Source organism: Asterias rubens, chromosome 4, assembly GCF_902459465.1.
Source record: "Asterias rubens chromosome 4, eAstRub1.3, whole genome shotgun sequence".
Taxonomy (NCBI): Eukaryota; Metazoa; Echinodermata; class Asteroidea; order Forcipulatida; family Asteriidae; genus Asterias; species Asterias rubens.
Genome location: NC_047065.1, coordinates 21,566 through 35,411, shown reverse-complemented (window position 1 = coordinate 35,411; position 13,846 = coordinate 21,566). Strand labels below are relative to the sequence as shown.

The 13,846-nt window shown below is 39.9% G+C and overlaps 1 protein-coding gene across 1 annotated transcript in view; it reads left to right on the top strand.

Moving 5' to 3' along the window:
* The window catches only part of LOC117288946 (hydrocephalus-inducing protein homolog), a 72,311-nt gene that overhangs the window by 41,800 nt on the left and 16,665 nt on the right, over window positions 1–13,846 (top strand). Inside the window, exons 53-63 of the mRNA XM_033769823.1 lie at window positions 401–600; window positions 2,843–3,011; window positions 3,948–4,198; window positions 5,331–5,369; window positions 7,584–7,670; window positions 9,472–9,634; window positions 9,938–10,222; window positions 10,376–10,528; window positions 11,399–11,632; window positions 11,830–11,935; window positions 13,120–13,392. Coding sequence (XP_033625714.1) covers window positions 401–600; window positions 2,843–3,011; window positions 3,948–4,198; window positions 5,331–5,369; window positions 7,584–7,670; window positions 9,472–9,634; window positions 9,938–10,222; window positions 10,376–10,528; window positions 11,399–11,632; window positions 11,830–11,935; window positions 13,120–13,392 — 1,960 coding nt within the window. The remainder of the gene's footprint in view (window positions 1–400; window positions 601–2,842; window positions 3,012–3,947; window positions 4,199–5,330; window positions 5,370–7,583; window positions 7,671–9,471; window positions 9,635–9,937; window positions 10,223–10,375; window positions 10,529–11,398; window positions 11,633–11,829; window positions 11,936–13,119; window positions 13,393–13,846) is intronic.

The window sequence follows — 13,846 nt, the reverse complement described above, 5'->3', positions numbered from 1 at the left end:
TCACATGTTCCAGTCCCGCTCTAGTAAATTTGTCTTTGTTCAAGCCCAAAATATTTGTCGTAAAACTTCACCGTGCATCTGCAGGATTTTGTTTTTGGGGAATAATTTCTCTCTAGAATAACTTATTGTTTTGTTCGATGTTGTTCAATATCATTGCGGTTTAAGACGTCATTGACATTTCACATCATGTTGTTTAGGAAGAATCCGCCCCTGTACCTTTTTTGGAAACCCTAGGGTTACACTAATTTTAACCACTGAGCTGCTGCTTGTCTCGTTTTGCATTCATCCCTTCTTCACAAGATGAAAAATAGCCTTGCCCCAGTGGGAGTTAAATTCCCGGATTATTATTAGGTTATTTATTTAATAATATAAACAAATCTCCCCTTTTGATTTGCCTAAGGTATCTGATGTTGAGAACATCATGGGTCTTCTACAGACTGAGAATATTCAGGTGTTGGCCGAGGCGTATGATGTAGCCCTGGATATGAGCTTCCCTAAAGGGGCTGATGGAGGATTGGACTTTGGTACTATCAGGGTTATGGATGAGACCAAACAGACGTGCTCTCTCAAGAACAAGGGACGATATGAAATAGCCTTCAGGTACATATAACAGACCAATCAATTAGGCCTGGTTATCAAACCTTTGGTAATTAACCTTTGGTAATTAACCTTTGGTTAGAAGCCGATAGCAGCTTTCAATAGTGTAAAGTATTTGGTACTATCAGGGTAATGGATGAGACCAAACAGACGTGCTCTCTCAAGAACAAGGGACGATATGAAATAGCCTTCAGGTACATATAACAGACCAATCAATTAGGCCTGGTTATCAAACCTTTGGTAATTAACCTTTGGTAATTAACCTTTGGTTAGAAGCCAATAGCAGCTTTCAATAGTGTAAAGTATTTGGTACTATCAGGGTAATGGATGAGACCAAACAGACGTGCTCTCTCAAGAACAAGGGACGATATGAAATAGCCTTCAGGTACATATAACAGACCAATCAATAAGGCCTGGTTATCAAACCTTTGGTAATCAACCTTTGGTAATTAACCTTTGGTTAGAAGCCTATAGCAGCTTTCAATAGTGTAAAGTATTTGGTACTATCAGGGTAATGGATGAGACCAAACAGACGTGCTCTCTCAAGAACAAGGGACGATATGAAATAGCCTTCAAGTATATTAGACCAATCAATAAGGCCTGGTTATCAAACCTTTGGTAATTAACCTTTGGTAATTAACCTTTGGTTAGAAGCCAATAGCAGCTTTCAATAGTGTAAAGTATTTGGTACTATCAGGGTTATGGATGAGACCAAACAGACGTGCTCTCTCAAGAACAAGGGACGATATGAAATAGCCTTCAGGTACATATAACAGACCAATCAATTAGGCCTGGTTATCAAACCTTTGGTAATTAACCTTTGGTAATTAACCTTTGGTTAGAAGCCGATAGCAGCTTTCAATAGTGTAAAGTATTTGGTACTATCAGGGTAATGGATGAGACCAAACAGACGTGCTCTCTCAAGAATAAGGGACGATATAAAATAGCCTTCAGGTACATATAACAGACCAATCAATTAGGCCTGGTTATCAAACCTTTGGTAATTAACCTTTGGTAATTAACCTTTGGTTAGAAGCCGATAGCAGCTTTCAATAGTGTAAAGTATTTGGTACTATCAGGGTAATGGATGAGACCAAACAGACGTGCTCTCTCAAGAACAAGGGACGATATGAAATAGCCTTCAAGTATATTAGACCAATCAATAAGGCCTGGTTATCAAACCTTTGGTAATTAACCTTTGGTAATTAACCTTTGGTTAGAAGCCGATAGCCGCTTTATCCTTCCTCCAAGATATTCGCTCAAAACTTTGGGTGCTATCTCAAAAACACGACCAACTTTTGAAATGAACTTTTCACATGTTAGTTTTATTGTACTACATTTATACAGGATTAAAACAATTGAATGATAAAACAAACCAAAGGTATAATTTGTCTTTAAAACATCAAGAAGTTAGAAGATAGAAACTGTTGAGGAAACAGTTTAAACAGCTAATATATGTTCTCTCTTTTCTGTGAATGTTGTGTGTGTGTGTATATTTGGCTATTCTCTTTTCTGTGAATGTTGTGTGTGTGTGTATATTTGGCTATTCTCTTTTCTGTGAAAGTTGTGTGTGTGTGTATATTTGGCTATTCTCTTTTCTGTGAATGTTGTGTGTGTGTGTATATTTGGCTATTCTCTTTTCTGTGAATGTTGTGTGTGTGTGTATATTTGGCTATTCTCTTTTCTGTGAATGTTGTGTGTGTGTGTATATTTGGCTATTCTCTTTTCTGTGAATGTTGTGTGTGTGTGTATATTTGGCTATTCTCTTTTCTGTGAATGTTGTGTGTGTGTGTATATTTGGCTATTCTCTTTTCTGTGAATGTTGTGTGTGTGTATATTTGGCTATTCTCTTTTCTGTGAATGTTGTGTGTGTGTGTATATTTGGCTATTCTCTTTTCTGTGAATGTTGTGTGTGTGTGTATATTTGGCTATTCTCTTTTCTGTGAATGTTGTGTGTGTGTGTATATTTGGCTATTCTCTTTTCTGTGAATGTTGTGTGTGTGTATATTTGGCTATTCTCTTTTCTGTGAATGTTGTGTGTGTGTATATTTGGCTATTCTCTTTTCTGTGAATGTTGTGTGTGTGTGTATATTTGGCTATTCTAGTGTAGGTGTGAGGTGGAGTTGATTTATCTTTCTTGGAGTTGTGTTTTTACCAAATTGAAGATGTACTCTATTTGGTCCCGAATTGCTGTTACATACGCTTTACCCTCCATTTAATGTTTTAAATATTTTCTTGATCCTAGCTTCAATTTTGAGACGACCGAGGTGAGTGGGCCGGAGATCATCAACCTGTTCTCTGTGATCCCTCAGAAGGGTGTTCTAGTACCCAATGACCGACCCACACAGGTCCAGGTTATCTTCAAGTCTCGCAAGGAAGTCACCATCAGGGACCAACCTATCCTCAAATGTCAAGTAAGTTTCTATTTTTTTAAGGCTGTCTGAACTAAAGGCCATTTGCTGAGGTTATCAGGCAAGCCTTATTAAAGTGAAGGCAGAAGCAGAAATCTGGTCCTAGCTGCATAATTTGTCAATTTGTTACTTGGTCTGCAGTCTGTTTAAAAGGAAGGGTCATTGATGCTTAAATACTAAAAAAGATGACCTTAAAAACTTACTTGGTAAGGAGCACTGCAGCTGTTGGTAATTTCATTTATGTCAAAATGTATTCCCTTTGAAGTAGTTTGGTTTGGAGAAGTTTTCTGCCCAAACCATTTTACTTGTAGATAAGAATTGTTTCTCAGATTTCTGAGGGTTGGTGTCCATTTGTGAATGCTGCTGTAGGAGATGCTGTTGGTACTCGCTGTCACCTCACTAAACTGGGACAATTTTGACAATCTTCTGAAGTACTGTGACAGTTTGTTGCTCATTCACAGCAAATAGACACTGCATTCTCCTTCCAGTACTGACTGCAAACAAATTAATGGTGCAATGTTGCAAATCAATAGTGAATATGCAGGCTGCCCTTTTTTCAGCAAAACTTTCAGCTAAAGTAAGTGAAAAGTTGCATACCTTAAAGCAGCATTATGAATTAAGAAACTGGTCAATGCACGTTATCGTATTCAAAATACTGCTTACCAATTAGGTTCCTTAAATTTTTCACAATTTTACCAAAACAAAATCAGGTGAATTTTTCTAGGCATTTTATTTTTCCGGATTTTTTCAAAACCTCCTTTAAATTTTCTTGATAGATTGTAAAGCAGTCACCAAAGGGAGAAAACATTGCGTCCTAACCTGTATTTTTTTAAATTTCTGGTGATGCACAGTGTAAGTAGGAGGAAAACATTTTAGGGGTTTTCCCATTTCGCAAATCGCATCCATGGATTTATTATTCCTTTGGAATTTCCTCTTCAGGTTATTGAGCCCAACATCTCTGACAGCGGCGAGACAATTGCCAGCATTCCTGTCAAGCTCAGCGTACGTAGCATCTTCAGTAAGTACAACGTGTACCCGATCAGTGACATCAACTTTGGCGCAGTGCTGGTTGGCCAGCGGCGCACTCGATCCTTCATCATCGAGAACAAGGGGGAGTTTGATTTTAAATATACTGTCAACCGTATGAGCCGTGACTCGCAGCCAATGCAGCCCCTGCTAAGGGGGAGAGTGTAAGTCTACCTCAACTTTATCTGAACATTTATAACTCTGAAGTAGTCCTTATTAACGGAACTCAAGTTGTGCCTATGGTATCACAACTGCCAACTCTCTCTGATTTTTTTCTAAAATTCTTTATGCAACCATGTGATTGAACAACGTTTGTTTCTTGTTCATTTTGGTTTTCCCTTTGGGGTAAAGCAGTTACATTTTATGTGCATTTCATGTTTGAGTCATTTAAATGGGTAAATTTTCTGCTCAGCTAAGTTTTCTCACCATTTCTCGCTTTCCCTAAACATTTGCTTGACTGTTATTGCTCTGAGTGTTACCTTCTCCACTTGTTCTCGTTTCATTGTTGTTGTATATTCGCTAAAATAAGTAGACACTAATATTTTCCCTTGAAATTGTCAGTAATATACTGCATTGAGATTTATCTTCAGCAATTCTTGATTCTCATTGGTCAACCCATAAACACTCACAATAGGTGTGATATAAGCCTACATTGCATGATTCATATCACACTCTTGGCATCGCGCTGCCATAACTTCCCATATTGTGCTTTAAGTTGTGTCAAGTTTGCTTGAAGATCAATTTGTTTTCACACATGCGCTCATAGAAACACATAATGCACTGTGTGTCCCACATCCAATCTGGCCTCTTTTGATGCGGGAAGCCCTTTATTTTTGTTTTATTCCACTCACAATTGTGTGATAATGGGTAATATTATAGCAATAATAATTCTGGTAATATAATGCCAAAATATTTGTTATTGATTAGATTACAATTGTAGTCACCATATGAGAATTATTTATAATCTTGCATAGGGTGGGAAACTTTTTCAGAAGCACCGTGTTAGGGCTTACTGTGCAAGTCTAGGGCATGTTGAATGAGTCTTGCCCCAGAAATGTTTGAATATTCATGAGATGAGCATGGTCTCTCCCCAATTTTTGTTGCGCTGGTTTTGAAAAGAATAATGGTATGCTCTGATGATCTTTTGAACTCTTTTTTCAAATTTTCTCCTTGTTCATGTCATCTGCTTAATAGCTGCATTTCCAGATGTATTTTATATACATCTTTGTTCCATCCTGATACTGTTTTCCATTTGCTTTGACCGCTCAACCTCATAATGCTTGCTTACTATCATAGTGGATCTCGGGCATCAAAAGCTTCTTTCCAGTTCCTGAGGTAAACAAGAAAACATCCGCACCTTCGTGGTTTTTTCCCCACAAGCTTACCCTGCACCTTAGTGGTCTATTACCCTCAAGCTGTACCCTTCACCTTATTGGGTTTTCCACGAGCCTACCCTGCATCTTTGTGGGTTTTTTTTCCCCCACAAGCTTACCCTGCACCTTTAGTGATTTTTTTTCCACAAGCCTACCCTGCACCTTAGCGGTCTATTATCCTCAAGCTTAACCTGCACCTTAGTGGGTTTTCCACAAGCCTACCCTGCACCTTTGTGGGTTTTTTCCCCCCACAAGCTTATTAACCACCCCTTTCCGTCTTAGTGGAACTAACATTTCAGCTCAAATAATAAAACCCTTGCATTGGCAGCCATTGCTGAGTTTCAAATGATGAGAATATGCAGGCCTTAAATTTTGCCCCAGAAAGGGCAAAGAAATTTTGCTCTGGTAATAGGGGCACCTTTATGAGGAAAATTGTGTCAAAGGTCAACTTGTATTGGAACTTTTCATAGGGCACCACATAGTAAAGGTACATGGCAGCACGGCTTTTGCTGTGGGTGCCATGGGTTAATTCAAGGCCTGAACATGCACGTGTGTTTCGCACCATGCACAAATCTTAGCCACAATTGGTCTTCATTTGACCCTTGATCAAGGGTCAAATGAAGACCAAGAGGGAGTTGTTTGAGCTTGCTCTGTCCCCAGTTGGTCATAGGACCTTCATAATTTCACAGTGATAAGGGGTCTATATTAGTGCTGAGCCCACTTTTGTTACTTAGCTTGCACACAATACTAGCTCAGAATAAGCAAATCATGCTTTAGCAAAAAACAGGTAGCCAGACAAAATGGATTGTAATGTACATGTACCTCACTTGTGACTGGTTGTGACTTATTCTTGCTTTACATCATCTTCATAAAATTGGGCCTGCATACTAGGCTGCTTAACCGATTTAACTGGGAGCAGGAACTAAGAGAGAATCGGTCAAAACCAGTGGTCATTTCAAAGCACTTTAATTGGTAAACCTGATTCTTTAGCACAACAAATTTTTTCTATGCTAAGCATCCTAAGCAGGTGTTTGAAATTGTCTCTGTAACCAGTTGCACCTTTGTATACGTTTAAACCTCCTCTAGAAATTATGAATTGTCTACAATAGTCATTTTTGGGCCATGAAATTGTTGCATTTAGATCAAGGTACATGTTGATCCAACTAAAGACAAGATTAAATTTTCAATTTCAAAGGTGCAGCCCATGAGTAAAAAGGCACTTCCATATTCTCACTCACACTAATAGCTAATACAGTATATTGAAGTCAAGACCAGTGTAAAAGTGCAGATTGGCCCCTGGTCTCCCCAGTGTAGATCCAGGGGCAGAGTTCACAAAGAGCTAAGATTGATCTTAACTGTAAATCAGTTTTAATCGCTAAACAAAATTTGATGTCACAATACTAATCACAAGGGTAATACTGCCAACTCATCTGAAGGTGAATTTTAGTGCTTTGTGAGATCCAGCCCAGGCCTGTTAAATGACTGACAGGCTGGCTGTATAATCAAGTCTTTAAATGCTGTCCTAAACATTCACAGAAATCAGTGTTTTGTGGGAAAACTAAATCAAACTGACTATTTTAGACCCTTATTCAAGTGATATGAAATTAAATTGAATAAAGTGTTTAAAGTAAGGAATCATTCAAATTCCCTATAGACTCAACTGGGCCCACTTTCAAGTTGTTTGGAAAGACTTTAACAGCAGTTTTGTTCATCAGACCTAACTTGTATGGATTCAATGGGTTACTGGAAACCACATTATCATGATGGACTGACATGCTGTCCAGGGTGAATACAAATAATCAAAGTTGTTTAATGTCAATGAAACCGAATATAAACACTTTTACTGCATCATTCAAAGGAATCCTAAAAACTCATCTGTTTCGACGGGTTGCCTCTATTTTGTATCTGTCCCATTTTACCTGCTTGCAATGGCAACTCACTTATCGACAATCTTGGCCATTAGTGCCCCTGCCCTTGGCTCACAGTCATTGTTGGCTCTAATTGTGCCATCTGTGCTCAAGCTGGGGTTAGCAACATCTACATGGAGACAAAAAGGGTATGTTTATTGTCACATGGCCAAAGCATTTTGGCTACGATTGTAGAGTTTAAGCTGGTGTTACATAATAACTGTTTACTATTTTTATTATTGTTACATATTGATGTCATTTGTCAACAGGCCCGGTGGTAACAAACGTAGTAAATCAAGGGATGGATCTAGCTCAGGACGCTCTGTAGCTAAACCCAAGAGGGCTGACTCAATGAGGTAAAACTTCCCCTTCCGTGTCTTCCATTCACAGTCATTTGGACCGTGTTTGAACTTTTTAAGTTAAACAAACTATTTTTGTTGTTGTTCTTAGTATTATTGATGTGCTCATTGATACAAGAAAATAGCATACATTGAATTTAGATGAAAGTGTTATTATGGTGCCCCCGAAACAAAATCGCTGTTCAAATTGCTCTCATGCTGTCAAATTAACAGCCAATTTCCAAAATGTTCCCTGATGGTTTAGGAAATGTGAGGAAAACGTGTGTCCATATATTTAGTAAACCAAATATAAATTCTATAAATATAAACGCTGAAAAAGTTCTAAGAAAGTTTGTTCCAGAAAGGATTTAGGACTCTGATTTTAAAATAAACTTGGGAATTTTAAATATCACAAAAGATTAACCATTTCAATTTTTGTAAATCATTTTGTTTTTGGTTGGTGTCTTCTTCAAAAACTTCAGGCTTTCTACCAGGTAATTTTCATGCACTGTGATTAAGCACACACCAGTGTGAATAAAAGACAGTGTCTGAATTGGCGGCTACAGCTAAGGCTATGGCTAGATTTCTCCACCATCATGCGTTGAAGTATAGGACATTCTAGCAACACCTTAGCGTCAGCCGTAGCTGTATCCGCTAATTCCGATATGGTCTAAAATTGTGAACACATTGTCTCTTGTATGAGGATTTACTCTTCAATCCATTTCTGACGGGTATGTGTTTTATACCACCAGAGCTTTATTTCACACAATTTGGATTTGACTTTGCTGTTGTTGATTACGGCAATGGTTTTTCATTGTTTGCATGATGGAACACTAATGTGATTAATCTTGGGATGTGGTACTTTCTTTCTCGAGTGGTATGCCGGTTATATTCTTAACTTAATCCGATTATCTCAACTTTCCATCAGTACTGCTTTACATGAACGTTGTTTTTACAGACTTCTGGTATTCTCCTTGCTATAGTGGTGGCATGGATGGCTAGTGCTTAAAGTGCTTGCCTCATTTCTGACTAAGGCCATATTTGGGAAGAGTTGTGCTTTGGCTCTTTCCTAAAAATCTGCTTTACACTGTTCATATAGGGACATTGACGGCCAAAACAGCGCCACCAAGTTGTATAGCGCCTAAATCAAGAACAATTGTAACGAGTAATGGATTGTTTCCTTCAATCATCTGCCGTTTTCACTAAACTTAACGCAAGTGCGTAAGTCCACTTGCAAGGTGTGAAGTGCGCACGACTGACACAAGAAATCTTGCACAACTGGACTTAAGTGGCTGCTGGGCCTATACTTATGGGTCTGTAAGCAGTGCATTGATATTGGATCCTGCAGTTTGACAAGTCAAGCACATTATCAGCACAATTGAGCTTGTCACTTGTATGATGTCATAAAAACAGTTGCCTGTTTCTTAAATCACTCTTTCAGTTTGTTTGGCTTGGAAAAGTGTGGCACCAATACTTTTGTCTTTTTATAGCACACAGGTTAAACCAGTACAAATAAAAACTGGCTCTAAAATAGTAACAATCACAAAGTGTGACACTTTCAAGCAGTTGTTAAGAATGCTGCACTTCTTGTAAGAAGGATCGTCTTGCTTGATGACATCAGTGCTAAGAGCAGGATTTTGGACAGAAAACTCATTTTTGACACTTCATTCCTTCTAATACTGTTTGTGTTTTTCGTATTTTTTTCTGTTTTGGTTTATATTTATGGTAGTGCGCAGTAGAATAATATTCATATAGGTATTGTGAAGTATAAAGCATTATTATTATTATTAATATTATTATTTGTCTTTGAATGAACCAGGCAAGATATTGGTGGTGGTGGAGGCGGTGGTGGTGGAGGTAGCACCACAAGGCTTCAGCTGGGAATGTTTACCGTCTACCCAGCGTATGGTGTTGTGTATCCAAACAACCCACAGGTCATACAGGTAGAATGTCTACCGGAGATGACTGGCAGAGGAGATGAGGTAAAGAATCTGATCTCAAGCTGTTTTACTTTGAAATTTAGAGATGAATGTTTACCGTCTACCCAGCGTATGGCGTTGTGTATCCCAACAACCCACATGTCATACAGGTAGAATGTCCACCAGAGATGACTGGCAGAGGAGATGAGGTAAAGAGTCGGGCGGTTTGTTAAGCGATGAAACTAACCATAGTGCCGTGTTATGCTGAATGGTTTCTCTGCATGATAGACTTTTTATGCAAGTTCACTGCAAATAAGGCTAATAGCCACTCTAATGGTACCAATCTTTGTTCATCTTTTCTTTCAGGACCTTGCAATTGAGATCACAGATCGTGATCCTGCCGATCATCCACAGGGCATTCCTTACAAGATCCTAGCTGAGGCTTGTAGTCCAGGCATCAATCTGGTGGACCTGGCCTCCATCTTTGAGGAGCACCGTGTCGTTAAGAACCTCAGTGTTTTCCTCAACAGCCACCAGCTGGAGCTGGATGGAGGCGGGGTGTATGGAGAGGATGAAAACAAGTTTATCTTTGGCCATGTGCTGGTCGGACGCAAAGTCAAAGCGCGGTTCAAGATCTCCAATGCCAACAAGGTTAGAGTCTGTGGTAAATTAATGAACACCTTAAATTCATTGGCACATTATTGGAAGGCTTTGGTTAGACATGTAACTGTTCACTCTGTGAACATAAACAAATTGATCTATAAGTAGTTTGATCCTAACAATACTCTTCTCTGTTTTTATTAGGTGTCATGTGACGTTCTCTTTGCATGCAAGCTGGTCACATCAAAGCCGTCCTCCAAACTGCAAGACATTTTTGAGGTAGAGCCATCCAGGGCTTCCATCCCAGCACACAGTCACGTCTACGCCATGGTCACTTTTGGTCCACCATCCATGCAGGTTAGAAATGGTGGTCATCATGTCTTATTTTCTAAATTTATATATTTTTGTGGCAGTCAGTCACACCTAAAACAAGGGTTAAAGCCACGCTCGGCAAGGGGCTACAAGAAGAAAATGTTTAAGATGATCATTACTCAGCGGAGCTGGAGGTAGGAATTGATTTTTCTCTTCAAACAGTCCAGAACGAGGCTGAAGGGAAACATGCACCAGGCAAGGAGTTCCACAGAGGTGCAGTTGGAATGGCTCTTTGTTCTACATCTCACCAAACATGCCAAAACAAGAGTGTTTGTCTGAATGTTTCAAGAACTTCTTATCCTCACAATGAGGCCAATTTAATCTTGGTGTGAAAAAAGGAATAAGAAATCTCCAGTCATTGTTCTTTTTCGTTTAAACTGAATATTTCAAAAAAATTTAAACCTCATTTTTAAAAATCCTTACAAATTGCATTAACGACTTATTAAAGTTCAATCGCTGTAATTTAGGGGAAATATAATCGAACACCACAGACAATTTTTTTCTGTAACAAAACTTGTGCTTATTCCTTGCTAAGCAAATACTTTGGGCAGATATAACACCAATAAGTTTAATTTAGGAGGCGGGTCAAAATATGCTAAACCAGTTTTATAAAAAAGACTTATGGGTATAATGCTAGGTGGTAGCAGGTATAATAAAAAGCTCTTGGAAATGGCGGTTACAGCTAGGGCTATGGCTAGTTTTCTGCATCAACATGCGTTGAAGGTTTTAGGACATCCTTAGCAATATCCTTAGTTTCAATTGTAGGCGTAGCTACAAGTTTTCCAAAGTGTCCAGTTGTTAGGACTTACAATAATGTAAGCTGACGATTCTTTGTCACAAACTTCCCATTTCCAGACATACACTGGTCAGTTTGAAGTCATCTTGGACGGGGTGAGTGGAGCCGTGGCCAAGCAGAAGAACCTATCCTTCGAGGTCCAGGGTGAGGGAAACCTCCCTCGTGTGTCAATCCAGAAGCCGTCCATACGCAACAAGAAAGGGAGCCCTCTATTGTTGTTCAAGAGATTGCTGCTAGGATCAACGCAGACGCTGCAGCTGTGCCTTAGGAATGACGGGACATTGCCGAGCAAGGTGAGTGTATCTTTTGTGAAAAAAAAAGGAAAAGAGCCTTTGTGTATACACTGCACACAACTTTCAGCCAATAATAGATCTTCATTGACCTCAAAAGGGGGACTGTTTTGGGGCTGGTAAACGTCATATGCAAGGATTATATACCAGTACTGATATTGCAAAGTTGACATGTTTCTTTATCTTTGTTTCTCCTTTAGGTTGACATTGATTTGACTGATCCGAATGGAGTGTTCAGCCTTCAAAGTTCACCAGAGACAAAACTCATCTATCCAATGCAGGGAAATATCCAGACCTATCTAGACAGTCAGTAACTTCAACCAATTTTCTGAATTGGTCCTTCACATTTATTGCTTATATTTTATGCCGTGTCCGAAATTGGTATCTACAGCTACGGCTTCAGCTGGATCACAGGTCATCATGCATTGAAGTATAGGATGTTCTTAGAAACACCCTTAGCAGCAGCCGTAGCTCCTGTAGCCGTAGCTGCCAATTTGGGTGCATCCTTACAATACTTTGGCGTGTAATGAATGAAAAAGTGTCATGATCGCAAAACCCACACTCTGATGACGAGGCCATCTGAACTTGAGTTCACTGCGCTAGACTGCTTGGCCAAGTATTTCTAATAGCAAAATGTTATTTTTGGTTATATTTTCCTCGGGCAAAGTATTCTTCATAAACTGATTTTTCCCTAAAAAAAAACCTCAGTATAAGGTTTATAATAATAAATGGCTTGTAAAAAATAACCACAATTTTGATCAGTGCTTGCACACCATATATTGGTCACAGCCTTTGCAACCCAAGTCAGTCAGCCCCATATGTTGGTCACCAGCCCTTATGTTAGTCAGCCATTGTGCTCTATATGTTGGTCAGCCCTTACCCCCCCCCCCCCCCAGGTTGGTAAGCCCTTGCACCCATTGTTGGTCAGCTCTTACCCCCAAAGTTGGTCAGCCCTTACCCCCAAAGTTGGGCAGCCCTTACCCCCAAAGTTGGTCAGCCCTTGCACGCATTGTTGGTCAGCTCTTACCCCCAAAGTTGGTCAGCCCTTACCCCCAAAGTTGGTCAGCCCTTACCCCCAAAGTTGGTCGGCCCTTGCACGCATTGTTGGTCAGCAGCCCTTATACCCCAAGTCAGTCAGCCTTTTTTGCTCCATATGTTGGTCAGCCCTTACCCCCAAAGTTGGTCAGCCCTAAGTTGGTCAGCCCTAAGTTGGTCAGCCCTTACCCCCAAAGTTGGTCAGCCCTTGCACCCATTGTTGGTCAGCAGCCCTTACACCCCATGTCGGTCAGCCTTTGTGCTCCATATGTTGGTCAGCCCTTATCCCCCCCCCCCAAGTTGGTCAGCCCTTGCACCCAATGTGTGTCACCAGCCTTTGCACCCCAAGTCAGTCAGCCCTTGTACATGTACTCATTAAGATTCTCCTAGTATTTTTCTTACAGTTTAATATCCTGATTTTTCTAATATGTATCTTTCTGGATTGTGACCTTCAGATGAGGGTGAAGAACTGATTCGCCATCCTCATACAGCCTCCATCATTGTCGGTGTTGGTGAGGAGTCAACCTTCCAGGCAGTCTTCAAGCCGGACGTGGCCCATCGCTTTGAGGGGTCTATCCGAGTCACCGTCATGGATAATCAGTATGAGGACCGAGTCATTCAAATGGTTGGTGAAGGGTATCAGGATGAAATTACATTGGATAATATACACAGCATACCAGCCGAGGAGAACGTAGAGGCACTACTAGAAAACGACAATCAAGTCTCAGGTAGGTCATCAAGGTTTAAAGGTCACAGTTCACTTCTTGCCAAACAATCAAAACCAAATAATTTATTTTCTGAACCAGCAAACCTGTAGGCAATCACAGTTCAGGACTCAATTTCATAAAGCTGTTAAGCAGAAAATACAGATTCCTTGCTAAGCAAAAATATGGGTGATGCACCAGTGGCAACAATATGAAACTCATGGAATGTTGGCTGGCTACCTGTTTCTTCTGAGCAAGATTTGTTTGTGCTTAGCAACTTTTTATAAAACTGGGCCCAGTGCCAAGTCTCATAAATCCTGTAAGCAAACTTTTTTGCCTACTGAGAGGCCCTAAGCACAGGCTCAATTCCATTACACTGCTTTTATCGTAAGAAAAGCAAAAGGCATACTATCCTAGGGGTTTGAGTTAGCAGCTAAATGATTCAACAATGCAATTACATTTTCTCGCAGACACTTGC